This window comes from Monomorium pharaonis, chromosome 3, assembly GCF_013373865.1.
Source record: "Monomorium pharaonis isolate MP-MQ-018 chromosome 3, ASM1337386v2, whole genome shotgun sequence".
Lineage (NCBI taxonomy): Eukaryota > Metazoa > Arthropoda > Insecta > Hymenoptera > Formicidae > Monomorium > Monomorium pharaonis.
Window position 1 is genome coordinate 31,763,856 of NC_050469.1, and position 27,771 is coordinate 31,791,626.

Consider the following 27,771-nt stretch of genomic DNA (forward strand, 5'->3'; position numbering starts at 1 on the left):
TTTATACATGTAGTTAGCATTATTTATGTTTAAAAAATTTTACTTTTAAATTTTATTTGAGAAATATGGTCCAAAAACAAAGTAATATGACATTATATTGACGTGATATAGTTGTGTGATATATATACATATATATATTTCCTCTATGATTGATTTATATATTATTCTGTAGGTTTTTTTACAGATTCTATAGATATTTTTTAAATATTCTAAACATAAACTATCAAAACTAGGAAAAAAAATCAGTTTCTGGTCTACAAAATTATTCTGTATTTTGAATGGTTTTATGAACAGAAAGTGAAGGATAGAAGGTTTGTACGGAAATTAAATACTTTAAACATAAAGTTTTTTAATTTGAAATATTTCGCAAACGTTATTAGGTCCTTTTACAAGTATTTATTACAATAGACTATATTAGATGTTTCATAGAAATTATTACGGCAATTGCGCGATATTAAATTCATTAATAGTACTTTACAATGCAATATCCCAGCAAGTTATAATACGGTAAACTAAACAAATACATTGCATTAACAAGAACTTGTTTAATTACAAATATCAATTCAGATATGTTCGAACAAACTCTAAATATTATAAATTAGATAACAAAGGTATAGTACTAATATTCTCAAATACAATGGAAACGCATGAGTAAAATGTTTCATAGAGTCACTGCACCTGTCACTAAACAAAAAATAAGAAACTGAACCAGGCAATGAACAAATAAAAACATCTTGATATAATTATATAATATTTTTATACAAAAGAAGATATTTTAATCAAATCTGATGTGATAAAAAGATATCTACAATATCAAGTGAAAATTAATTAATGTGAAAATATCTGACATAAGAGAAAAGAAAGTCACAAGCTATCGGTCAAAATGGGTACTTGGTACTTAATTAATAATAATTTTGCTTAATATACTCACAATAATTAATTTGGATAATTTTGATAAAAAATATAAATTATAATTTGCAATTTGTTATTTTAAAATCTCGTTCTTTCAACATTTTTTTTAAACATTTGCGGATAATTGTTCAAAGATTGATGCATTGACTCCGAGAAGTTTCTAACGTGAAGATAAAAAGTACGTAATGATAAAAGAAGCGATAAGTGTCAAGAAAGCCTTCTAATTTAGCGTTGATCATGGCTAGAAGCTACAACCTCGTCGAATGCCGCTTCGTGTTCCGAGGTGCTAAACATGTACGCCGGAAGAGTTAATCTAAGGACCTTGTCGTACTTCGCCCTCGTTTCCGATGTATAATCGTACGGTTCGGCCTCCTTCGTCTCCTCCGCCGCCGTGTGCACTTGCGATGACGCCTCGTCCGGATAATCATTGTCCGGCTTCTCCAGTCTAACGTAAGAATTTCGGCTGGCGGACGCGCTTGGCTCCAGAGACGCCTCCGACGGCGTCGTTTTCTTTTTCGAGCTCGAGAGTTCAACGCCACGAGGACGCGGCGCGGCGGCGTCTACCTGAAATTCCTTCGTTTCGTGAAACACGAGCTGATCCTTGTCGGGCTCCTGTCCGGTGACGAAGGCGCACTCCTCCTTCTGAAAGCCATCGTCGTCGACGCACTGATAGCAAGTCATTTTATCGCGCATGATCTTCTTACACTTCGACCGGTCCTCCTTCCGGAAATTCTGCATGAACTCCTCGATCTCGGCCTTCTTCTTCGCGGTGTCCACGTATGCGACGTCCACGCCTTCTCTCCTTTTATTCGCATCATCTTCAGACGTTGCCTCGTCCGCCGTTGAAGCTTCGTAAGCTTGTCCCGGAGCGTCGTATTCGTCGTCGTAAGGTTTCTTCGCAACGTCAGAGCTGTCCGATGAGTACTCGTCTTCGTGGGACGTTTCCTCGGATTTGTCGTTTCGCGGATTGCCGAATGAACTGGATTTACTGTACGAGAAGAGCTTATCGCTGGGCTGATACGAATACGAACACTGCTCGAAATCATTGCCTGTCTTCGGATCCTTGCAAATCTTGCACGTCATCGAATCCTTCTGAACTGTCTTACAATTGTCCTCGCTGATATTTTTGGAGTAACGCTCCGAAACAGATTTTGAGGTGGGTGCCTCTTGGACCTCGTAAGATTCAGGATTGTTATTACTACGTGATGGAAATTGGTAATCGGTAGAACTTTCGGAATTGGAGTAATCGCTGCTGTAGTCGGGTGAACTGTGAGATGTACCATCGGAATCATTCGGGACTCGTTGAGCTTCTACGACTTTGTCGGATCTCCGTGGATAAGCAACGTCTTCTGATTTATCTAAAATTAGTGTATATGTAGTGTATATGTAGATGTGTATCAAAGAGCACAGATTTTTTAAAGTTATGATAAAAAATTTCTGTGTTTTATAAATAAACAATAAATCGAATGCTGATCTCTATGTCTATATATATATTCTATCTCTATATCTCTATATATTATGCGCATAAGCACACATATTGTATAAATTTTTCTTAGAATAAAAGCATATCTACATTTAATACCAAGATAAAAAAATGTTTATAAAAAGACGAGAGTCTATATGGCCAAAAATGGCCTATATGGGTAACCGACTAAACTTTATTTATGTAAAAGGATGATGAATATACATCATATTTTTACAATTATTATCTCAAAAAATGCTTGCGTTTATGAAAATCGAAGATGTTTCAAGTGATTTCGCATATACGCATGTAATTGTTCCTGTCGATCTTACCCTCTATGATTTTTGTAATTGTTTGTTCTTAAAAGCATTTAGATTAAACTAAATGGAAACAAAATCATGCAATATTTAATAAAATAACTCAAAAAACTTAATTAAAAACCAAATACTTCGTATACAAATTATTATATTAAATAAAAAACATAATAAAATATATCTTAAGTAGACATTCAACAAGTTTCCCCTAAATTCAATATTTAATTATAATATCTTATTAATTTTAACATGTATAATGCATTTTTTTTATCGTAGCATAATGCATTTTAAAACAAAACTTTTTCAATACATTGTATATCATAGCTAATTATAAAACAGTAATAATAATCTTTCTTTTACAATTTTAATTTCAATTTTTTAACAAAATATTTTGAAAATTAAAATTGTACTTAATTATACTTAATAAAATAGCTACAAAATATTATTATGAGAAAGTAAATAACTCTCATATTAAAAAAAAGTTTTTTAAGTAGATATAATTAAAAATTAACATAAAAGAATAGCTCACCTAGATAATCGTGCGTAGCCTCGGAACTTTGCGGATAATCAAAATTCTTCGGTTTTTTACCTTTACTCAAATCTTGAGTAGAATCCGGTGTCTTATTCGGATATCCAAAGCTCTTCGATCTACTATATTTATATAATTTATCGCTGGGTTGATAATTGTAAGTACATTTTTCGTAAGTACCACCAGTCTTATGGTCCTTGCACACTGTGCAGCTCTTGGAATCCTTTTGTATCTCTTTACAGTCCGCCGTAGGGGTATCCTGTACTTCATCCTGTTCGTTCACTGTTGAAGCCTTCTCGGAATAATCTTCATTAGGATAATAATAATCCTGAGACTTTTCGGTAGTTGGACTACGACTTTTTTGACGATTAGACCCTTCGGAAATTTTGGAATGTGATGTTAACTCGGGACGTTCGTCGCTATCGTTTTCCTGCGGTTTTCCAAACGAGCTGCTTTTGACATAGGAGTATGCTTTCTCATGCGGTTGCTTCACATACGAGCACTGTTCATATTTGCCATTAGTTTTAGCGTCTTTGCACACCATGCACACCATAGAGTCTTTCACAATCTTCTCGCATTTTTCTCCCTTATTCTCGTATGCAGCTGGTACGTCATCGGTTGCATCAGTGAAATACTCATCAGTAAACCGGTAAGGATTCCGTAATCTTCCATAATTATGTTTATTTCTTTCCAAACTAGACCTGTGTAAATAATAATAATAGTAACAAATAGAAACTGGTTAGAAGGATTCATATCAGATTTTAACATTATTTATCTCTCTCTCTCTAACATTATTTTAATATTATTTTTGTTCTAATGTAACATATCAATATAAAAATGTTTTACTCGCAACACATTTTTCCGTAATTACAGCATAAATATTAAAACTGTTAAAGTGTCTGTTTAAAGTGCAAATATTAATAAGTTGTCGAACATTTCTATAATATATATTCAAAGAATACTTTATTATTACCTTCGGAATCTGAAACCTGAAGGTGCAGATAAATAACGTTCCATTTTTGTATTAGCAGATGCACTCTCTTCCGGATGACTACTATATAAACAACGTTCATATGTGGATTTGGTTTTTGGATCCTTGCAATTGTAACAGGTTGTAATGCCTCTTCTCGGTTCACCATTTTTCCCGCTTGATTTTACCTTAATCTCTTGACAGTGCGCAATTCCAAAATTAGGCGTTAATTCTTTATACCGTGTGGTATCTTTATTAGTAAACGCATAAAATGGAATCTTTTTCAAGTTTTTCTCTTCGAGAGGTTCTTTCTTAATTGGGAAAAGTCTAGACGAGCTTCCAAAACGATCTATAGGTTGATCTCTGCTTGATCCATAAAAATTATAATAAGGCAGACTGTCAGAAGAAGCACTCTCATAAACTTCATACTGCTTATTCCAAGGTCGCAAAGTGTCCTTTGAGCTCAAACTTTTCAAACTCTCGAATTGAAAATTTGCACTTACGTGACAAGTAATTAGAGCTGATAGCGTTAAATATATCTGAAAATATATAGAAACATATTTATTTGATCTTGTTTAAATAACAACAGCAAAAAATATTAATTTTGTTTAGTAGAAAAAGATTGCCAATACTATAGGTCTTTCAAAGTGATATCCCTTTATTTCTTAGAAATTCAGAATGTTACACTGTATTATTATAATACTAAAAACTACTAAGCGAATTCGATTGAATATACTAGTGCACACTGATGCAACCTGTTGATTAAAATTGTTGTTGTATATATGTACGCATTGCATTAAACATTCAATTCAATTACGTTCTACAAAAAGAAACACACCTAATATTTCAAAATCGAAAAATTATTGACACGCAAAAAAAAAACAAAAAAATTTACACAAATATTATAAAGATTTAATAAATTTAAAATAATGTAAAATATAATTTTAATCGTTACCGATAAACATAGAAATATTTGTCTAGTTATAGCCGAGTTGGGTAATAACTAGTTAAACTATTAAAAGTTGACAATCAATTAAAAAGCTAATAACTTTTGACAAGAGGTATATATATTGCAGTCAATGGAATCGGAAAAGTCGATTTTTCAAAGATTTTATTTTCTAAGAGTATATCTTCCTAAAAATAATCCCTGAAAATTTTAGAGCCGTCAAAAATTTTCGGAGATACAGGTCTTGTTTAAATCGCGCGCCGCCGCGCCAGGTCAGGTAGCGCTGCCGCGCGTTCTCTTTCTACTTTCTTATGAATTATCTAGTGCACACCTAAGCTGTTTATTTGTGTTAATAGATTATAAAGAGACTTAAACCAACTGAGCCAAAATTGATTCTTCGAAGTACGAAATAGAGTTGACAAAACAAGACTCGAGTGCTGTGACAGTGCTATTCGAGACTCCGAGCCGTGCGGTTGTGTTTACAATGAAATAAATTTACAATCAAAAGATTTAAAAAAATCTGAGGAAAGGCGAAAAGTTTCGTAAATCAAGGCCAAAAAAAATAAAAAATATTTTTAATCTGAAAACGGGCAAAACGGACGAGAGTAGTTTTAGCATATCAGAGAAAAAAATCAAAGGCCAGGAAGAAATAATCGTGCCGGAAGATAATAATTCTGAGTATAGAATTTTGGACTTTATAACGGTATTTGCTGCAATCTCAACGTTTGTAAACTGTAAAAAGTGCAATGGAAATATTAAATTTGCACAAACACATGAGCTCGGTTTTAAGGTTGTAGTGCTGTGTGAAAACTGCGCGTCTCAGTACATTCCCATTTGTCGGCCATTCTTATGAAATCAATCGACGATTTATTTTTGTCATGAGACTATTAGGAATAGGACTACAAGGTTGTAAAAAGTTTTGCGATTAATGGACATGCCGCCATTTCTTGCACAAGGAACGTATAATATGATTATTGCGCAGATGCACGGCTGCGTGAAAACGATCGCTGAAAAATTTTTCAATAAAAGTGTCAAAGAAGAGATTACAGAGACTTGTAAATAGCAAAATGTTGAAAAAAACATCAGAGTTAACTGTGTCCGGAGATGGCACGTGGAAGAAAAGAAGTTTTATCTCTTTATACGGCGTTTCTTCTTTAATTGGCTGTTATACAGGAAAATCATCGATCTCATAGTAAAAAATGCATATTGTAAAGTAAAGCATTTGGAGCAAGAAAACTGGTTTTGCTGAGTATGAAAAGTGGAAGGAAACACATAAAAGTGAATGCATTTCCAGTCATAAAGTCTCTTCCGTATAATAGAAGTATAATGGAAGTATATTCTATTGTAAAAATGTTCCAGCAATCTGAACAAAAATATGGAGTAAAATACAAAAATTACGTCAGGGACGGTGATTCCAAACATATACTGGAATTGTAAATGCTGCTCCGTATGTGAGACGTCAATGACTAAAAAAAATGCATTGAATACGTGCAAAAATAAATGAGCACACGCCTTCGTGACGTGAAAAAAAATCAACTAGCACGACCGTGGACGAAAAAACAGGTAAAGAAACAAGAGCTTCGCTTGGCGGTAAAAGAAAACTCACTGTATATTATATGGGTTAGCTATTAGAAGAAACTGTGACTCAATCGAAAAGATGCGCGAAGCTATTTGGGCGACGTATTATCACTACGGTTCCACAAATAAGAATCCTCGTCACGAGAAATGCCCGCCTGGCGCTGAGTCGTGGTGTATCTGGGCAGCGCGCTTCCGCGGCAGACAAATTGGAGTCTTATAAACATGATTATAATGCTTTATCACAAGATGTCTTAGATGAAATCAAATCAATGTACGAGGACTTGAGCAAGGACACTTTGTTGAAGAGATGTGTAAGTGGATTCACACAAAACAGTATTGAAAGTTACAATTAACTTATTTGGAAAATCAGCCCTAAAATCATCCCAGAGCCAAGTGGTTCTGTGATAGTTGAAATTGCTGCCTACATTGCTGCTTGCACTTTCAACGAAGATGCAGAGACCCTACTGTCAATATTACATGCAATGTAAGTCTCCGTTGCACGATACGCTCACTTATATGCGCAGAATAAGGACAAAGAGCGCGTATGCATCGAGGAGAAAAAATCTAGCACAGTATCTGAGACAGCGAGCTGCCAGCTCAAGTTTGATTCTTAATCAGCGACGTTTTGAGTTTTTTGTTACTTTTTTAGTCTTGTAAGCATAATAAGTATAGAAATATTTGTAACAAATATGATTGCATCAAAACATTGTCAAAGTAATAAAACACATTATTTAATAAATGGATATAAGATATCAAATATAAAAAAAATTATACATATAATACATTAAATGTATTATTTATTATCATTATCATCATTGTCAGTCTGTTTCAAGTGTACCTTTCTTTGCTTATTACCATATAAGAATTAATGTTCAATAATTCTTTTCGGCTAACACTTCTCTTCATTTTTTTCATTTCGTGCAAACATGATTTATGAAATATATTAAAACAATACAGATTTTTATTATTAATGCTTTTATTTAAATTTTACATTTATTTACAAAGCTAAAACAGTAAAAAAATCAAAATATCGCCGATGGAAATCAAACTCAGGTTGATGGTTCGGTAGTTCACTGCCTTAGCTGTTGTGCTACGCTGCGCTGGCATTGCGAATCGGTCTGTAATGCCCAGTCTACAATGAGTCGTTGGTCGTTGGTCGTAAGAAATTTAACCAATTATGTTCGGTTATTCTTCTCTAAGATCAACTGTGATTGGTTAAATTTCTTACGACCAACGACCAACGACTCATTGTAGACTAGGCATAAGAACCTTCCTGTAGGTCTGTAAGACGCAAGAAAACACTGGAAAAGGAAGAATGTTTCGTAGGCAACGTCAGATTGGCATTTTAGAAGCGGCAAGTGCAGCGGAAGGCCTTTTAGATGGAGCTGGAATTGATGATGATGTAAGTTAAAATTTCCTGCATGAATTCACCTTTGAAACTTTAAACGTGTTTTTCTCAAAACAACGTTTTCAAAATCGGTGACCACGATTTTTCAAAAACTATTGTACTGATCTTTCTGAAATTTTCAAAGCTTCTTAACAGCATAAAAAACTAGTCCTTGATCGAAGGATTTTGTTTTTTATTGCATAGTTTCAAGTTTGTGAACCAAAAACGATTGATTTTTTTCAGAAAAATTGAAACTTTGACTTTATACATTCGCCATTTTGTTAGAAGTTTGTAAAATTTTTTGATCAAGAACTAGATTTACTCATATTTTAACAAAATTATTTTGTTTCTTTTTTTGTTTCAGATAACCTGGGAGTGAGCAAAAGTGATCATCATGATTAGAATTTTTTTCGAGACGTTTTCGGCAAACTGCTGTATCTCGCTATAAACTGCATATTTGTACTTAACAAAATTTCTAAAGATTCTTCAGTAGTTACTTTTTCATAAGTCATAAATTATAAATAAATCTATGCATATACTTTTTTTAAAAAATCCTTAAATGTAGCGTTTTTTGGCTATATATAACCCTAACTTAATCTTAATTAATTTTAAATAATTTAATTTTTAACTTTAACTATTTATTTTTAAAACGCATATACTTTGATTTATTAATTCTTTTTTAATTAAAAATTTAAAGGAAAAAATTGTAAAAGAAAAAAATGTATTCTATAAAAAAACGAGTATATCTTTCTTATTAAATTACAAAAACTTAATTTATAAAAAAATATTAAATATATGATGATCAATATTATAATCGTTTTATAAACTATATTTAATAAGTTATGACTTAAAGTTACATTAAGATTAAATTAACTTTAACTTGAGTTAATTTAATCTTATATAACTTTTATCTGAATTTATAATCATTTAACCTTTAAGTAAAGTAATTTCATAACTCGAATTTTTTATAACTCTAAGTAAAAAACATGTATTAACTTACATAACCACGTATATATACATACATATAACATTTTTATTAAAAAAATTAAACTGATTTTAATGTTACGCTGTACCATGTTTTATATTCAAATAAGTTTTTTCAAACTCATTTGTCATGTTCTTCTAGATATATTTTCATTCGTCATTGGAAACTATTTTTAAATACTTCCCGATGGACACTCTGCCGAATGAGGCGGGTGGAAAAGGAGATTTTATACGAGAATTAGCCAAAATTGAAATAAAGCGACTCGAAGACTATCGTGAATGGTTCCTATTAAATGAGATAACCGGACGCGTTAATGAAGCGGTTTGAGAATCGGCAAAAGCAAGTCAGCAAGTGATTTATTCGTTTGTATAGAAGAAAGTTTTGAAAAACTCGATAGACTGTAGGTCTATAAAAATGTATAATCTCATACGATTTCTAACTAATTATAATTTATAATACGCAACTTCTCGTAACACGAAGTGGGTCGAACAAAATAACCAATCAGCAGCGTTTTTCAGTTGTTTGTTAGTCACAAAAAAGCGCTATTATACTTTACTACATAAGATGTATTGATATGTAAGATTATATAAGGCTCATTAAAATTGTATATGTATAAATGTGTATTAAAGTTGTGTAAATATGGATTGTGTGCAATTGTATAATGTTCCAAGAAGTAATCATACTTCATAATAATTTTATACGTCACTCTACTAAACTTTTTTTAAACTTCACATCTATAGTGGAAAAGTTCCAATAGTATTCATTAAGTTGTTGAACTGTTCGGACGTATATCTTTGTTAGTCAAAAATATTGCATTAAAACGCGAAAGAGAAGTGTTGTAAAAAAAAAGTTTTTCTTATTAATATAAAAATTAAGGTAATTTCTCATAGATATAAATTCATTAATACTTATAAATCATATTCCATTTAGGCGTTAATATACATAAAAAAATGTAATATATAATATGTATAATAATTATTATTATATTCATATTAGTAATAAAAAAATATTTGTAATTTAAATTTTTTAAATATTTTTGCTGTAAATAGAAGAATAATACATTGCAATATTTCCACACACAAATTAAGTCAAATAGATTCAGTAATTGTCTTAATGGCTTCAATATTTATAAAAATAACGTTAAAGAATTTTATTTGGTAAAGCATTTTTTAATATTTTTTAAAATAGTTTTTAATAGTTTCTAAAGTAATAAATTACAACACTATAAGAATTATAATTTTACGAAGTTTTCTTTCTTGATCATTAAACTGTCTAATAAATTAAAAATAGTAAAAGCTAACTTTTGTAATCAATTTTTCCTAGGTTTTTTTCTACTCAAACACAAATAAAGTAAAATATATTTTTACTGTAATTCAAATTAAGTTTCAATGTCAATAATAAAAAGAATCACATTAGAGGAAGAAATGGGAAAGGATCCTCAATTAAAGCTATCCGATATACAATTACTGAGAGAATGGTACGAGAAACAACCACATTTGCCAGAAATTGAAGACAGCTTTCTCGCTTTGTTTCTTCATAGTAATTATTATCAAATAGAACCATCAAAAAATACAATTGAAAATTATTATACAAGTAGAACGCATTTACCAGAATTTTTTTCTAATCGAGATCCGATTGGAGAAAAAAGTCTACGACAAGTTTTCAAAGTCACGTAAGCAATTTTTTTTTAATATTAATGAGCGCATATACTACAAATATCATTTCATGTTCAATATGTTCATATACATGTAAAATAACAAATTATAAAAATCTTCTATTGTTAGCAATAATTAATACAAGTGTAGTTATTATTAAAACGTGCCAATTTCATCGACTAAAGGCCGATTGTTCCAACTTCTTGATAAATGTATCTATCAAGTAAGCATGTGTCTATCTTAATTTTTTTAAATAAATAAAGACAAACACGTATTTACCTAATATATAAGTTTATTAAGAAGTTAGAACGATTTTAAAAGGATTTTTATCTGTAAAATAACTAGTTTGTAATATTCAAAATATGTTACACACACACACACACACACACACACACACACACACACACACACACACACACACACACACACACACACACACATACATATACATATACATATATATATAATACACATTTTAAGATTCCTGCAAAAAATAAAATAAATAAAATATATTATATTATATTATATAAAATGTGTATATTAATATGGTATATTTTATATATAAAATATACCATATTAATATACATATATTAACATTTATAATAATTATAAGTTTTTAAAAAAAAAGCTTTTTAAAAATTTAAGTTTTTAAAAATTTTATATATATTATAAAGATAATTTTGTATATACTATCACATGATTTTTATATATACTATACTGATGTATATTAATAATGAATTAACATAATTTAATTTAATTTAAAAAGTGCTTTTTTCCCTCTGAGTGGAATAACGAAGGAAGGCTACAAGTTGGTATATGGAACATTTCTGGATGCCGATCCTTCTCACTTTGTCTTGAATGACGTTATCAAATATTCCATGATGGTAGCAGATTTATATTTTCTGATGCATGGTACAAATAATGGTTATAGCATAATTATCGATATGAGTAAATTGTCTTTTGGTCATATTGCGCGAATAAATCCATTGGCAGTCAAAAAAAGTTTATTCTATATCCAAGAGGCAGCGCCTTTGCGTCTAAAAGCAGTCCATATCATGAACGCGCCACCCGCCATGGAATTGCTTTTGAATATTGCCAAACCTTTCATGAAAAAGGAGCTGTTGGATATGGTAAATATAACAAATCAATTAAATAAGTTTAATTATAACTATTTTGCAAAATTATCAGTATTTTTAAGAAATGCATTTATATTCGCAATGATATCGGACGGATGGTGATGTGACAATCAAATAATTTTGTAATATCACAAACTATTATTTTAAACAATAATAAACAATTTTATTAAGTGAAGGTAGAACGAATAAGATGAATAATACAATTAAGCGAAGAATTGTTATTTTAATCTACCTGTAATAAATTATGGTTTTTTAATTTAATATAAATAATGCTTTTTCAAATTAACTTTAATTTGCGTTAATTTAACTTTAACTTTTAACTGAGTTTTTATTTATGTAATTTTTAATGCAATAAAATTAGTTTTAACAGAAGTCATTAACTTTAATATAGTTTACATAAAAATTTAGTAACAAAAATTTTAAACGTAAAGTTAAGATTGTCTATTTAGTTTGCAGCAGATCTCTTGATACCAAAAATATAATTTTTCTATTAATTTAATATTCTTAGCTTTTATAATAAATTGCGTGCCGACCAATTAATCAGTCTTAAAACACTACTATGGTTACTATATTAAATATCCATGCTCAGAAGCATCTTGAAGATCCCCCTTTTCCGAAGAAAGGTGTAAATAATTTATTGCAAAAAATAATACCTCAGCTAGAATTTGAACCTAAATCTCCCAGCATTTCTCCGTACAGGCGTCTTCAAATTCGACTATGGAGGCATATGGTATTATTCTTTGCAATAACTAATGTCAAAGAACGTCCTCTTTTAGGCGACGTGTACGTACAATAATACTAAGTTAGCTATTTGAATAATAAATGTTTTAAACATAAAGATAAAATTAAGATTTCTGCAGCAGATCTTAGTGTTAGCCGAATAGTTATTCTACTACTTAAAAAAATTTAATTCGAAAAATGACATTAATTTTAATACTACTTTAGTCTATTTTATATTCACAGAAAAGTTTTTCTAAACTTATTTAATTCTTCTAGTTACATTTTCATTCATCGTTGGAAAGTATGTCCCAATCCATCCCGATAGATCTACTACCGAATGAGGTGGATGGAAAAGGAGGTTTCATACAAGAATTAGCCGAAATTGAAGTAAAGCGACTCGAGGATTATCGTGAATGGTTCCTGTTAGAGGAAACAACTGAACGCGTTAATGAAAATTTGAGAATTGGCAAAAGCAAATCAGCGAGTGATTTGTTCGGTGTGGAGGGTAGTTTTAGAAAACTCGATATAGATTGATAAAGATTTATAACCTTATATAATATATAACTAGAGTAAACTACGATATGATGATCATGAACTATAATTCTTCAAATTTTTCCAATAATAAATCTCTATTAAATAATAAATTCTTGTAATTCTCAAAAGGTAATGTGGATATTTACAATTATTTATATACGTATATATATTTATTTGAAATAACAATATTATAAATATTATATCACGTTTTTATTTTCAATTGCGTAAAAAAATTATTCATATATTTACTGGAAAACTTAAACAACGTTAAATAAATTACATATGTAAATCGTCTTTTGTTATGTATTTAATTAACATTAGTACTTAAATTGTGTCATTATACCTTTTACTTCCTTTTCTATTTTTTCTATTATTATAAATACCATCTTTCTCTTACAGTTTGAGTAAGACAGTTCATTTTTTAATGTTTAAATTCACGTACTCACTAAGTTCTTTGTTCATTTACATTAACATTTACAATATATATATATATAAAACTATTATAAGAAACTGTATTTTATTTATTATACCATGGATAAAAATTCTGTTTCAAAAATTGTTTTTATGTATTAAAAAAATCAATTTTTTAATCAAACTAGAACTAAATATATGATAATATATATATATATATATATATATATGTGCTAATAAAACTAAAATTATAAATTTTTTATTATTTTGTAAAATGTTAATTGCATGAAATATGTATAATCAATTGTTTTATAATACTATGGTCATCTTTTTTCTAAACAAGAAAAATGGCCAATACTTATGTTTCAATATTTTCATACAATAATACAAAATTTCTATTAAATGTTTTTTTATATTAATAACATTACGTGCTTCAAGTTTCAATAAAGTAATATACTAAACGAGATTTAAAAAATAATAAAAACAAAAATGTGTTTTTTTACGTTTTAAGAAAGACTGGCCATTATATCCGAATTTACCCTAATCATCTATATTTTCACGGAATTTTTTTTCGTAATATTACCTAGCATTTTATAAAGTTTTATATAATAATTGTGCAATGTGCATCCGAATTAAAAAAACTTCTTTATGTAAAAATGTTATTTGCAAAATCAATATATTATTATAACAAAGTAGAAATACAAGTACAGAAGTTTATAACATATTGCATATTGCAATGTTGCAAAGACATTGTAAAGCTTTTTGCTACAGCAATGTTTTGCAGCAACATTTCAAAAATATTGTAAAAAGTAATATCTTATGCTTTATTCACGAACAGTACGTGCTAATATCATCAGTTAGATACAACAAAATTCTACTTTTTGTAATAAAAAACCAAAATAATATAAAAGACAACATCCTTTATGTTTATTATATATATTATAAGATTTATTATATATATTATAAGATTTTTCATTCACATATTTTAATAAAATAATTTCTTTAAAAAGTAAGTCTTTAAGTTCACACACACAAAAATAAAAATATATGAGATATTTATTATATATTTTAACAGATAAACTTTTGGTTTTTATAAGCTTAAAAATATTAATTCAAGCTAATATTCATAAAAGTTACAAATATTAAAATATATAAATATAAAGGTAATTAAAATATGATTAGAAATACCAAAACATATTACAACATAATGTAATGCTGGATATCTATTATAATATTTCTAAGAGCGAATATTTTACTATTTCTGCAGTATTGCAACATTTCATAACGTTTTTACAATTTTACGATAAAATGTTCCTGCCATGTTGCTATGTTTCTGTTGTATGAGAATATCAAATTTATAAAATTATAAAATCATATAATATCAAACACTAAAAACAATTAATAAAAAATAAAGTAATAATCCGCATTCGGATTTTTTTGGTCAAAAGAAATTAACAGCAATAATTAATATATTTTATTATTTATATATTATATATAATTAATTATTAATGTCACAAAGCCACAGTCAGTAAATGTCTCTTTCCAATAATAAAAAAATAATAGATAAATATTTCTATAGAAATATTAATTTATGATATTATGCAATTGAGTAAAAAACTAGACAAATAAAAAATACAAAGAAACAGATAAAAAAGAAATAAGCGATTATTTGTGCGTCATATTTAAATGCGTCTATATGTAGATTAACACTGTGTGACAAAAAAAAGTTGTTAGAATGCGATTTTAATTGTGAAGATTGAGCATGATAGAAGAAGGAATCAAAACACTAGACTATTCTCGGTTTTGCTCTATTGAGACTGTATCTTATAATATTTAATCGAATTTTTAAGTTAGCTAATTTTTAGCTATTTTTAATCCTTCGGTAAAAAATATAGCGCCACAGAAATATTGTGTCATGTAAAATATTGCACAAAAACATTTCTAATTGTGAAAGACACATAAAACAATATAAAACGTTCAATATGAAAAACATATAGAAACAGCTATACTTGTTGAAAATCCGCGTATTATACCGTCCTTGCGTATCGAAGTTTTTCACACAATTATATGTAAATAAAATAGATGCAGCGCAACAGTGATACGATTCGTAAACACATAACAAATCCGCCTTTAGAATTTCAGCTGTATTAAATTTTTTATATTTCTTGTACAGTTTATAACTGTAAAGATAATCTAATTCCAAACTCTACATAGAATATTTTAACAAATAGTTTCTTACAATAATTTACATACTTATACACGATAAATGAAGGAAACGTTATTATTATTTATAAATATTACAAGTTCTTTACATAGTATAAGAAATTATTTAAATTTAGAAAAATATGCAATTTTAAGGATATTTTTTAAAAGTGTGATATGTAAAATTGACTATTTTAAGATTGTTAGATCTGTCGATGTTTTAATAGCTATTCGATTACAACATTTTAAACTTACAAACGATAAAATCAAATGTAATAGTATGTTAAAAAATGATAAAAAATGATCTTATTTATTCATGTAACATATATTTATTTACTTTTGTTTAAAATTAATTCAATGATTTTTTGAGGGATTTTATTATACATACATTATATCACAAAAGTCAAATAAGAATATAATACTACACAGCATAACAGTTACATTACAGTATCATAACAAATTATATTGATATTATATAACTGTAACTTTTTAGCATAGTTTGCAGTATTTACTCTTTATAAAGCTCTTTATAAAAATAAAAATAAGATCTGTATTATTTTTTATATCAAAATAACAAAAATAAAAACATACTGATTTCAAATCTAAAATTAGTTTGTTTTAGTTAGTTTACTACAGTTAGTAACTCTAATTTTAGTTAGTATAATACCATTCAAAGTCTATCAATTTATGTGTAATTTTACAGGAAAAAAATTACTTTTTTCACATTTGCATATTAAATGCGACACGATAATAGATATTAAAATCGGAAAAAAAAATTATAAAAATTATCACAATTTTAATGACTATTACATACGTTGTACATCAAATTTGTTAAGCATGTTGACTGATTATGGTAAAATAGAAAATTTTTAGAGACTTGAGAATATTTTTATCCTACAATCACACACATACAATCAAGACGCTTGAGAACTTTGTCGACAAATATGTGTAGTACCAGCCTTGGACCAAATACCGTTACCAAATACCGTTTTCTTTTAATCTTGTCGTCTGTGAACTGGAGAACTAAGTGAAAACATTGTAAATATTTTCTCTTTTATAAAATAAAATAAGGTTCTATTATGTTATTATTAGGTTTTATTATGGAAGTCTTTGTATAGTGTAAAATATTATTTATAAAAATATTATATTTACGTACATTTTGGGATTAAATTATCCTTACAGTTGTATAAACTGCATAAGAAATATAAGCCGTTCAATATATACAATATATCTGAAAGATTTAACAATCTAAAGATATTCAATAGACTTGTCGCATATCTGTAAATTGTTATCGTTATGCATCAATTTGCATATTATTGTATAAAAATAAGTTTTGATAAATCGCGGATTCCCAATAAGTCATCTATAGCCAGAAGTGTGTCAGTATGTCGCCATTTTTAACAATTATAAACAAATAAAACTTTTTTAATATTTAATATGTGTATAATAAAATAATTTATATTTGTTTTTTCAATAATGCTATTCATTTGCTCACAAAAAATTCCCAAACTTAGGTAATCATTTTAGAACCTCAAGGGTGGTGTTATCTCTTAAATGAAAAATTTACAATTCGGATTTTGCGTCACAATATTTTCACTCGTAAGACACGTAGAGTAAAAATAAAAATAGTTTATATATTATATATAAATCAAATTCAAGCTTTCGATTGAGCCTAATTAAAACTTGATCGGTTCAATCGTTATTGAGATCTGATAATCTCAAATGTTCGCAAGTCGTATATTTGCGTATATATATATACTTGGCATGAGATACTATCAAGTCTCTCGATATCAACATTTTTATACATTACAAAAATAAACACAAAAAAGGATACAATCTAATTATCTTTTATTATCAATTTAATAATCATATTACTTTGCGATATACATTTAGATCCATAAAATTGATGAATTGATACGTAACTATAACAATAAGTTACTGTCGAAAAATTATAATAAATCGTTATACGAAAAAACCAGGGATAAAAGTGGCACGAAATAAACGTCACGACTATATCTGAAACAAATAAAAGAAACGTATTTGTATGCGTTGACTCCTATCTTGTATCATACTCTACCTCAGTCATGCACAAGACGTCAAGCTGAACGGCCTTACATTTACAGAGCGTATATGCTGAAAGATTGCACTAAAAAAGTAAGCTTTTATATAATATTTTAACCTCATTATTTTTACAAATATTGTCAATCTTATTTATTTAATGCTTTTTAATATTCATTGTTTATTATCATTCTTATAGTTAAAAATTTATATATTTAATTTTTGCATATTTAAAACATATTATAAATTAAGTCTACATATATATAAAGATAAAACCCAATAAAAGATGTTTTTATATAAGAACATATATATTTATATATACAAAATATGTCCATATATGTTTATACTAGTTTCCTTCTTATGTGAAATTTTTGTTTGGTATAAAAAAATACTAGTCATAACACTGAAAAAATAAAACCTACTTAAAAAATTATTTTCGCATTTCTTTACAAAAAGTTAAGTATAAAAGAATGGAAAAAATTGCCTAGATAATCGTATATATTTCTTAAATCATAAATATATAATTTACATATAAGCAAATTTTTCTCATTTCTTTATATTTAATTTATTGTAAAGGAAATGTGAAGATTATTCTTTTAATTAATTTTTGTCTTTGCAGTATAACTGATATTTCTTTATATTAAATAGAAATTTTACCAAAGATGTTCGTATAACACACATGGACATATTTCAGATATAATTATATGTATACATTTATTGCTTTTTAATTTTAACGTAAACGCGCCCGATCAAAAATTTTTCATGTAAAAGTATGTAGAATTATGTATCAAAAATGTCCATGCAAAATTTTACATTGTATATTTTTATTTAATTTTACATATTTTTATGTAATTTTATATAATTTTGATATAATTTTATAGATTTATACATACTCTTGTATAAAAAAATTTTTGCCGGGAAAAAAATTGCTTGTTTACAATTATATATAATTACATATAATTATACATAATTATATTTAATTATATATAATTACATATGAATAATTCTTTCTCGATAAAAAATGTTTCATGTAAAAGTATATATAAATTTATAAAATTATATCAGAATTATATAAAAGTATATAAAATTATGTAAAATTATATAAAAATATACAATATAAAATTTTGCATGGACATTTTTGATACATAATTCTACAGATTTTTATATATTTTTACATGAAAAATTTTTGATCGGGCGCACATATACGTATAATGTGCATTTACATGCTGTCTTAATTGTATCGCAATATGTAATTTTCCACACGTTAATCAAATTAATTTATAACGAATTAAACTTGCATTTTCTACAGGAAACAAGTTCTAGCAGTACTCATTAAGTTTCTAGACTGTTCAAACGTACCTTTATTACCTTTAAAATATTACATTAAAACGCGAGAGAAAGGTATTGCAAAAAAAAATATTTCTTAATAATGTTGAAATTAAAATAACTTCTCATAAATATTATAAAGTCTCATTAAATATTACAAATATTAAGATTTATGAATCATATCCTATTTAAGTCTACATAGATATGCGTATAGTAATCATCATCATATTCATATCAGTAATGATAAAGAAATATTTTTTAGAATAAAAATATGAATTTCTAAAGTATTTGCATCGTAAATTATAAAAAGACATGCAAAGTTTTCAAAATCAAATTGAACTTAATAACATTTTAATACCTTTAATTTCAAAATAGTCTTAAAAAATTCATTGACTAGTTAAGACATTTTTTCATACCATTTAAAGTAATTTTTGTTAATAATAATAAATAAGTTTAATTTTGCAAAGCAAATAAAAGTGAAAAAAAAACGGTTAAGAAACGAGCTAAAGAAACGAACTAAATTAGATGTGTAACGATAAATAAAGATAGTTAATTAAATTAAAATTAAGATTACATTTACAAACAAAATATTTCGACTTTTCTCATCAGTAGTAACTATAAACAATAATAATTTTCATGCATAAAACCGTTAACTATTGATGTAAGAGATCGCAGTAATCAATAAAAGTAAAAATATTAAATAATAAAAGCTACATTGCAAGTACATTAAACAATAATTTTATAAACAATAAGTTAACGTTCAAGTAATATGTATAAAAAACGCAATATAAGTAAAAATGTTCTAAAGTTAGATGAATAAAAGTAGTAACTCAGCTGTTTCTTCGTTCAATATCGAAAAATAGTGAAGTCGAAAAGATAAAATTTAGAGTTAAATGCCACAGAGTCATTGCAAAGAAACGTCAAGGTGTAAAGAATAAACACCAGCATAAATTTACAAAAAGATGCGGAATTTCTCAATGGTTTTTATACATGTTCATTAAACATACTTTCCAATAATTAAGTAATTTAGTATGCTGCTAGTCATCATCAATCACAATAGTTCTGACTGACATCCTATTCATTTAATAACTCAGAAGCAAGATAGACTTTAATAAATTCACTTTCAGTCAGTAATAAATTCACTTTCAGTAATAAATTCACTTTATTCAAAAAATAAAATTAAATATCTTTATTTAATTTAATTTTTTTATTTTTTTTTAAATTTTTTCTAATTTACTTCTTCTTGCGCCTTGCATATGACCAGCTTTTTATTTTTTGCAAAAGTAATATAGAAAAAAAGTATTTTAGGCACAAATAAACAGAGATCACTTAAATTTGATCATTTTGTAGATTATTGTTTTAAAAATTGTAAAGCTATCTACGATACATAGTCATTGTAAAATGTGCTTGGTGTACAAATTTTTGTGTAGGATTTTTTGCATATTATTTTTGCAAAAAATATAAAAAGTAAAGAGATAGCCATAAGCAAAATGCAAGAAGTAATTTGCAAAAAATAAAAAATTTAATAAAAAATATAAAATAATAATAAAATACAAAAACAAAATGAGAATAGCCTCTCGCTACTTCCTCGTTAATTATTCCCACGTTCGATAAAGAGCGAGATAAGATTACTTTAATTTATCAAATCGCTATATTGAATCCGTCATTTTAAATTCTTTAATTTTTGCATTGAATCTGTTTCAATTTTAATGGAACAAAAAACTCTTTTCACTACCTAACCAAATCTCGAAAATAATTCTATTATACTGTGAGCAAATGCAATGAGTTAATTACTCATATATTTATACACATAAAGAGTCGTTTCCATCCTTAAAACTGCATCATTATCGATATAAAAAATACATGTCTAGTATTTTACTTACTCTATAAATACATATACCAAGTTTCATTAAAATCGGCGAATTACACAAACATAGTTATTTGTTAATAAAATTGAAACGTTTTGCTAGTAAATGTAACCTCAATTTTAATTTAATAAACTATCTTTATGTGTTATTACACATCTTAAGTTGTTTCTTGATTGTATTTCTGACTTTTATTTAATTATTTGTTACTATAGTAGTTTTTAAGTAATAAATTATAATTAACCTGTAAACGCCACAGGGGTGCAAATTTGCGCCAACAAAAATTTCAATCTTGAACAATTTTCTATCTGCACGTCCTAACGGTTTTGCCCCACTATGACGATATGCCTATTGTTGAGAGTTTGCACTGAGCAAGATACCCGAGCCAATTGTTCGATTATACCTTTCGTACAGGTAACATCGAAAGTTGAAATAGATGCAGATTTGCACTCGTGTGGAAACGACGTATACAAAATGCATCCTAAAAAATTTTAATGTTGTGATTTTTTTATAAATACGGAAGAAAAATTGTGTTCAATGTAAAGAATTAAACATAATATAAAATATACACATTATATACGTATTATAAGTATAATTACACGGGTGCAAATTGAGACTTTGATTTCATGAAGTTCTATATCTTGAAATAAAACTGAATTGGAATTCAAAAATATATTTTTTGGAGATTGACAACATTTTTTGAAAAATGCAATAGAGTAACTTAAAAAAATAATGTTATTATAGTAAAATTACTCTATTTTTAAACATCTTTAAAAAATCTTTAATTACTTAGAGCCAAAGGTTTTTTTTCTTAAAATATAATGATTTATCTTTAATTTCCCACAAGATTCGTGTGAATATCTATTATTAAAATTAAAATAGCGAATTAAAAAATGCAATTTTTACAAAGTTGTTATACTATTTTAGTCATTTTTTACTATAAAAATATTACTTTTTTGTTATTCTATTGCATTTCTCAGGAAATGTTATCCCAAAAACATGTACTTTTGGATTAAAATTTTGGTTTTATTTCATCGAAATATAGATAGAGCTCGCGATCTAAAAAATCGAAATCCAATTTGCACTCGTGTGGTTACAGTGTGATTTAAATCGGAATGTAGTATTTACAGGTTAATAAACAAAAAATATAATACTATAGATAATTATAATTGCTCACAAGTTTTTATTCTTAATGATTTTTTATCAAAGAATAATAATTAAAATGTTCTAAGTATAATTAGATATAAATTAGCTATCACATCCAACTTCATACTATATAATATAAAATTAATATTAATTTCAGACTTAAAAAAATTTTTTTTAATTTTATATTTTAAAAATATTTCTTATTTGGCGACTAATAATTAATTAATTTTACGAATTCTTTCTCAATTATGGAACTATGGATTCAATAAATTTAAAATGATAAAAGCTAACATATAATCAATTTTTCCTAGATTTTTTCTATTCAAACAGACATAATCAAAAACAGTGAAATACATTTTTACCGTATTTCAGAAACTATAAGCTAAATTACAATGTCAGTGATAAAAGGAATCACATTAGAGGAAGAAATGAAAAAGAATCCTCAATTGAAGCTATCCGATATACAATCATTGAGAGAATGGTGCGAGAAACAAGCACATTTGCCAAAAATTGAAGATAGTTTTCTCGCTTTGTTTCTTCATAGCAATTATTATCAAATAGAAGCAACAAAAAACACAATTGAGAATTATTACACGACTAGAACGCATTTACCAGAATTTTTTTGTAATCGTGATCCGTTTAAGGAAAAAGAGCTACGACAAGCCTTCAAAGTCATGTGAGTGATTTTATAAATGTTAATGAACACTTATAATAGGATAAGTTAGGGTATGATGGTCATACAGAAAAGATGGTCAATGGCTATAATTTCTCCAATAATTACTAAATAATGTATTCTTGTAGTTATTTTCAAAGATAATCAATATTTATTGTAGTTTATGTGCATATACTATTTGAAATAACAATATTATGGATGTCATATCACGTTTTTACTTTTGACTGTCTGCAAAATTTTTCACATGTTTATTAGAAATTGCCACAATGTCGAATAAATTACAGTTGTGCTGTCGCAATAAACGTTACCCACATAACAAAAGTATGTAAATTGTAATGTGTAATTATATTTTTTCTTTTCTTTTCTACTTTTTAAATAAATACTATGATTATCTTTCTCTCATAGTTTGAGCAAGATAGCCCATGACATTTCGAAGCAAGTGTTTATGTATATATTTTATTAAAAAAGACGAGGATTAAATTGTGCACCTAATATTTTAATTTGACATATCATACATATACATTTTTTTAGTAGTGACAATGAGTTAAATTAATCCTAAACTTGTGTAAACATTTAATATTAAAAATGTTTAAAAATAAAATTAAATATGTGATAATATGTGGCAATAAAACTACATGTAAAATTATAAGCTTTTTTATTATTCTATAAATGTTAAGTACATAAAAAATGTATAGCCAACTGTTCTATAATATTATGGCCATCTTTTCCTTAAAAGTTGTGAAAAATGGCCAATGTTTATGTTTCAATATTTTTTGATAATAAAAAATTGTTATTAAGTATTTTCTCTTTAATGTCGATAGTTTTACATACTTAAAGCTTCAGTGAAGTAATACACCAAACGTTATTAAAAAATAATAAAAATCAAAGTATGTTTTTTGCATTTAAAAAAACTATGGCCATCTTACCCGAGTTTACCTTAATAGTATAACTTCATATGTATATTTATGTATATGTAAAATAGCTTATAGTGTTGCCAACAATAAATAATAAGTTTGATCGATTAAAAAAATTTTTATCTGTAAAATAACTAATTTATAATATTTAAAATACTAAATATAATACACACACATATAGAATATTTTTGCTAATATTTTAATGTAGTATAGTAGTATATTAATAAATTAATACATAATAAATTCAGATAAATTGATTTTATTCAAAAAGGGGCATTTTTCCTCTGAGTGGTACAACGAAGGATGGCTATAAGATGCTATATGGAACATTTCTGGATGCCGATCCTTCTCACTATGTCTTCAATGACGTTGCCAAATATGCCACAATGTTAATGGATACATTGTTTCTAACGTATGGTACAAATAATGGTTATGTCCTCATTTTTGATGAGAGTAAATTGTCTTTTGGTCATGTCACGCGAGTAAATCCGTTATCAGCCAAGAAACATTTATACTATATCCAAGAAGCAGCACCGTTGCGTCTAAAGGGAATCCATCTCATAAACTCGCCACCCGCGATGGAAATGTTAATGAATATTATCAAGCCATTCATGAAAAAGGAGTTAATAGATTTGGTAAATATAACTAATCAATTAATTATTAATTAAGTTTAATTGTAAATATTTATCAGTAAGATTGACCGTTTTATGAAATACATTTATTTCAACGGTATCGAACATAATGTAGCATATATAACAATTAAATAATTTTGTTATGTCACAAATAATTATTTTTAAACAATAAAAAACAATAAATGGAGTTAGGACCGATAAAATAAATAACACAATTAAGCGCGCGCGCGAATAAGAACACCATTTTTTATTTCAAATATTACTTCAATCAGACAACACACTTTTGGCAATGAATTCCTTAATGTTTTAAGATACTTGTTAAAATATTGTTTTGTAGCAAATGTAAAAAATAAATTTTAACATAAAAATTTTGCAAATAAAGTTTTCGAAAATTTGCCCTTTTTTACTTAAAAAATCATAACTTTCAATTTGATGTTTTTCAATAAAAGTTTAGCTTGAACGTAAAACATGTGTTACTCAAAAAAAAAATTATATCATAAAACGCGTTTCCAAAACATATATTTATTTTACGAAAAAACTGAAGGCATTCAGAAAAAATATAAATATTAAATTTTTTGTAAAAAAGACTTTATTTATTATCAAAAAATTAACATTTTTTAACATTTATGTAATTAAATTGATATTAACGTTGATAAAACATAATAAAACATACATTAATTCATACAAAATATTATTGTGTCCACCGTAACACACACACACACACACACACACACACGCACACACACACGCACGCACGCACGCACCCACGCACCATATGTATATGCACGCGCGCATATATCGATTCATACAAAAAACCCGCGCGCGCGTGATAGTATGCAATAATATTTTGTATAAATGTATGTTTTATCATCATTAATATCAATTTAATTATCATATATGTATATATGTATATATATGTATATAATAATATTCTTTATACATATATATATGTATATATATATATATATATATATATATATTGTATATAAAGAATATTACATACCGGTGGCAGTTCCCATTTTTAAAAACCATTCTTTATGATAAAGCTCATTTAAATCGTCAATTTGGATGGTTTCCCCGCATTTTTGGCTAATTTAAAGCTTATTTTTGTATTCAGCACCATCAAAAACATAAGAAAAGAATATTCAAAATGGTTCGATCAAAAGTTCAAAAATCAACATTTTTTAACGTCCTCCTTTAACATTAAAATTTTTATTTGAAAACTAATTCTAATGTATTCTATTTCATACTCAGTTGAATTTTTCAACTCTTTTAATTCTTCTAGATACATTTTCATTCTTCATTTGAAAGTATTTCCAAATATATCCCAGTAGACGCGCTGCCAAATGAAGTGGGTGGAAAAGGAGGTTGTACACAAGAATTAGCCGAAATTCAAGTGAAGCGCTTCAAGGATTATCGTGAATGGTTCCTGTTAGATGAAACAACTAGACGCGTTAATGAAGCCTTGAGAATTAACAAGAGCAAATCAGCGAGTGATTTATTCGGTGTGGAGGGTAGTTTTAAAAAACTCGATATAGATTAATGAAGCTTTATAATCTCATATGATTTATAGCTAATCCTTATCTATATTTTCATGCACTTTTTTCTTGTAATATTATTTTGCACTTTGTAATGTTTTATGGTTAATGCATTGTTTATCTATCAGAATTAAAAAACTTCTTTATGCAAAAATGTCATATTTGCTATAATTTATTAGTAATTCTTATAATATTATATAAAGTATTGCAGAATCAATATACCATTATAGAAATAAGAATTTAATATAAACACAGATTGTAGCAACATTACATATCGCAAAGACATTGCAAAGATCTTCTGTGCTACTGTGACTAACAATGTTATAGCAACGTTTGTGAAAAATAATATCGTATGCTTTACTCACAAACTGTACTGTATCATCAAATAAAAGCAGAATTCTACTCTTTGTAATTAAAAAATCACATAAAATAGAATAAAAGGCAGCATCTTGAGAATAGTTCAATCTTGAGAATGACGCTCAAAGGTTTAAAGTTTACTCATCTATTAAGAGGAAATTCTCGTGTAATCGGTTCAAAAAATCTATTTTTTATTATAAATTGATAGTTATCTATCAGATAGTTATCTTAGATTGACAGTTATCTTTTAGATCAATATTCGATCTCTAACCGAAGTTCAAAAGTTTATGGGTGCGCGTTGAGAAGATAGCTGAGAACGCACACAGGTCGGTTCCTGTTGCCTTAAGCCCCTTAAGGCATAAAAAGTCTTTGCAATTTAGACTTTTACAAAGATTTGTCTAAAATTGAACTTTTGGAGAGATGTTTAAGCTGACACATGTAAAAGCTAACAAGTTACTCGATATAATCGCTGCAAGAGTGTTTAACAAGAGCTATTTTGCCGTCCTCAAAATTATGAACAGAGAATTTAGAAATAAAAATTGGACCGCAGTGCAAACAATACGCCGATCCGTACGATATCGCGCGAATTGAGAGCCAAGCGTGAGCTAGCCTTAACAGCACTAAAAAACTTCGTGTAACTCGTAAAATTCAGCAAATTAAACAGCAGCACTTTTTCGAGGAAGGCTCATTATATGGTACTGGAATAACTAATTAGCCTTAAATAGCTGTATCTAAAAATTAATACTTTTTTCTAGCAAAAATTTTAAACGCGTTTTTCTCAAAACGACTTTTTTCAAACTGGTGGAACAGATAACTTAAAAAGTATTTAACTTATCATATCCTTCCGGTGTATAAGGAAGATCGGGGCTAACCTGACCCCTCTAATATTTTTTAATCATGTCTCGTTTAAAATAAAATAGATAGCAATAAATAAAGCTTTGGATAGCTAAAGTTTGGATAGCTTTTTGCTATCCCGGCACAACCTTTTACGAAATAATTGACAATATAGTACTTATTAGTTCTGAGATATAATAAAAATGCTGATCTCTTTAAAACCCCAGGTATAAAAATTTAAAATCATATAAAATCATTAATAGTTTGTTATTTCTAATAATAAAAATCATAAATTAGTCGTTAACGGCAAAAAAAATATATATATACACAATATTAGGTTATCTATCTTCCAGACACAAAAGTCATATGTATACGTATATGTATTCTTACTGCATATGTATATTACAATTTATAAGTATATATAAATTCATGAATTAATATAATTTATAATTAAACAATAATTTCATATTTTTCTTTTTAAGAATTTAATTTTCAATCAAAATGACACAATTTGGTTCTGATAAATATTTATAAGCACTTTCTTTTTAAAATAAATTAAAAAATAATTAAGGTTTAATAAACTATTTTGTTTTTATCCTCTTTAAACTAAAATAATTAGCATTACGCAAATCTCTATTCAATTTTTTCAAAAACTATCAAATTTTCCAAGACTTGATTAAATTTTAT

General features: G+C 27.3%; 3 protein-coding genes and 1 long non-coding RNA gene across 5 annotated transcripts in view; 3 read left to right on the forward strand and 1 right to left on the reverse strand.

The window, feature by feature from the left end:
* Window positions 1-330: 330 nt before the first annotated feature.
* LOC105832688 overlaps window positions 331-27,771 on the reverse strand; it is a 51,778-nt gene continuing 24,337 nt past the window's right edge. The window contains exons 2-4 of one of the 2 annotated variants that reach the window (XM_036283785.1): window positions 4,191-4,726; window positions 3,218-3,918; window positions 331-2,270 (exon numbers count right to left, since the gene is read on the reverse strand). In XM_036283785.1, the coding sequence (XP_036139678.1) occupies window positions 1,138-2,270; window positions 3,218-3,918; window positions 4,191-4,726 (2,370 nt within the window). In that variant the 3' untranslated portion in view covers window positions 331-1,137. Of the gene's footprint in view, window positions 2,271-3,217; window positions 3,919-4,190; window positions 4,727-27,771 lie in introns of those variants that run through there. The other variant, XR_004962430.1, reaches the window with a different exon arrangement.
* Window positions 4,726-8,700, forward strand: LOC118644686. Its single transcript, XR_004962431.1, has 3 exons — window positions 4,726-7,195; window positions 7,991-8,113; window positions 8,463-8,700. It is a non-coding gene; the product is annotated as an uncharacterized LOC118644686 (long non-coding RNA).
* Window positions 10,397-13,238, forward strand: LOC105832692 (alpha-tocopherol transfer protein-like). The gene is made up of 3 exons (XM_012673865.3): window positions 10,397-10,755; window positions 11,505-11,868; window positions 12,871-13,238. The coding sequence occupies exons 1-3, from the start codon at window positions 10,472-10,474 to the stop codon at window positions 13,126-13,128; spliced, it is 906 nt and encodes a 301-aa protein (XP_012529319.1). The 5' UTR covers window positions 10,397-10,471; the 3' UTR covers window positions 13,129-13,238.
* Window positions 17,798-26,351, forward strand: LOC105832693 (alpha-tocopherol transfer protein-like). The gene is made up of 4 exons (XM_012673866.3): window positions 17,798-17,895; window positions 22,509-22,812; window positions 23,995-24,358; window positions 25,641-26,351. The coding sequence occupies exons 2-4, from the start codon at window positions 22,529-22,531 to the stop codon at window positions 25,896-25,898; spliced, it is 906 nt and encodes a 301-aa protein (XP_012529320.1). The 5' UTR covers window positions 17,798-17,895; window positions 22,509-22,528; the 3' UTR covers window positions 25,899-26,351.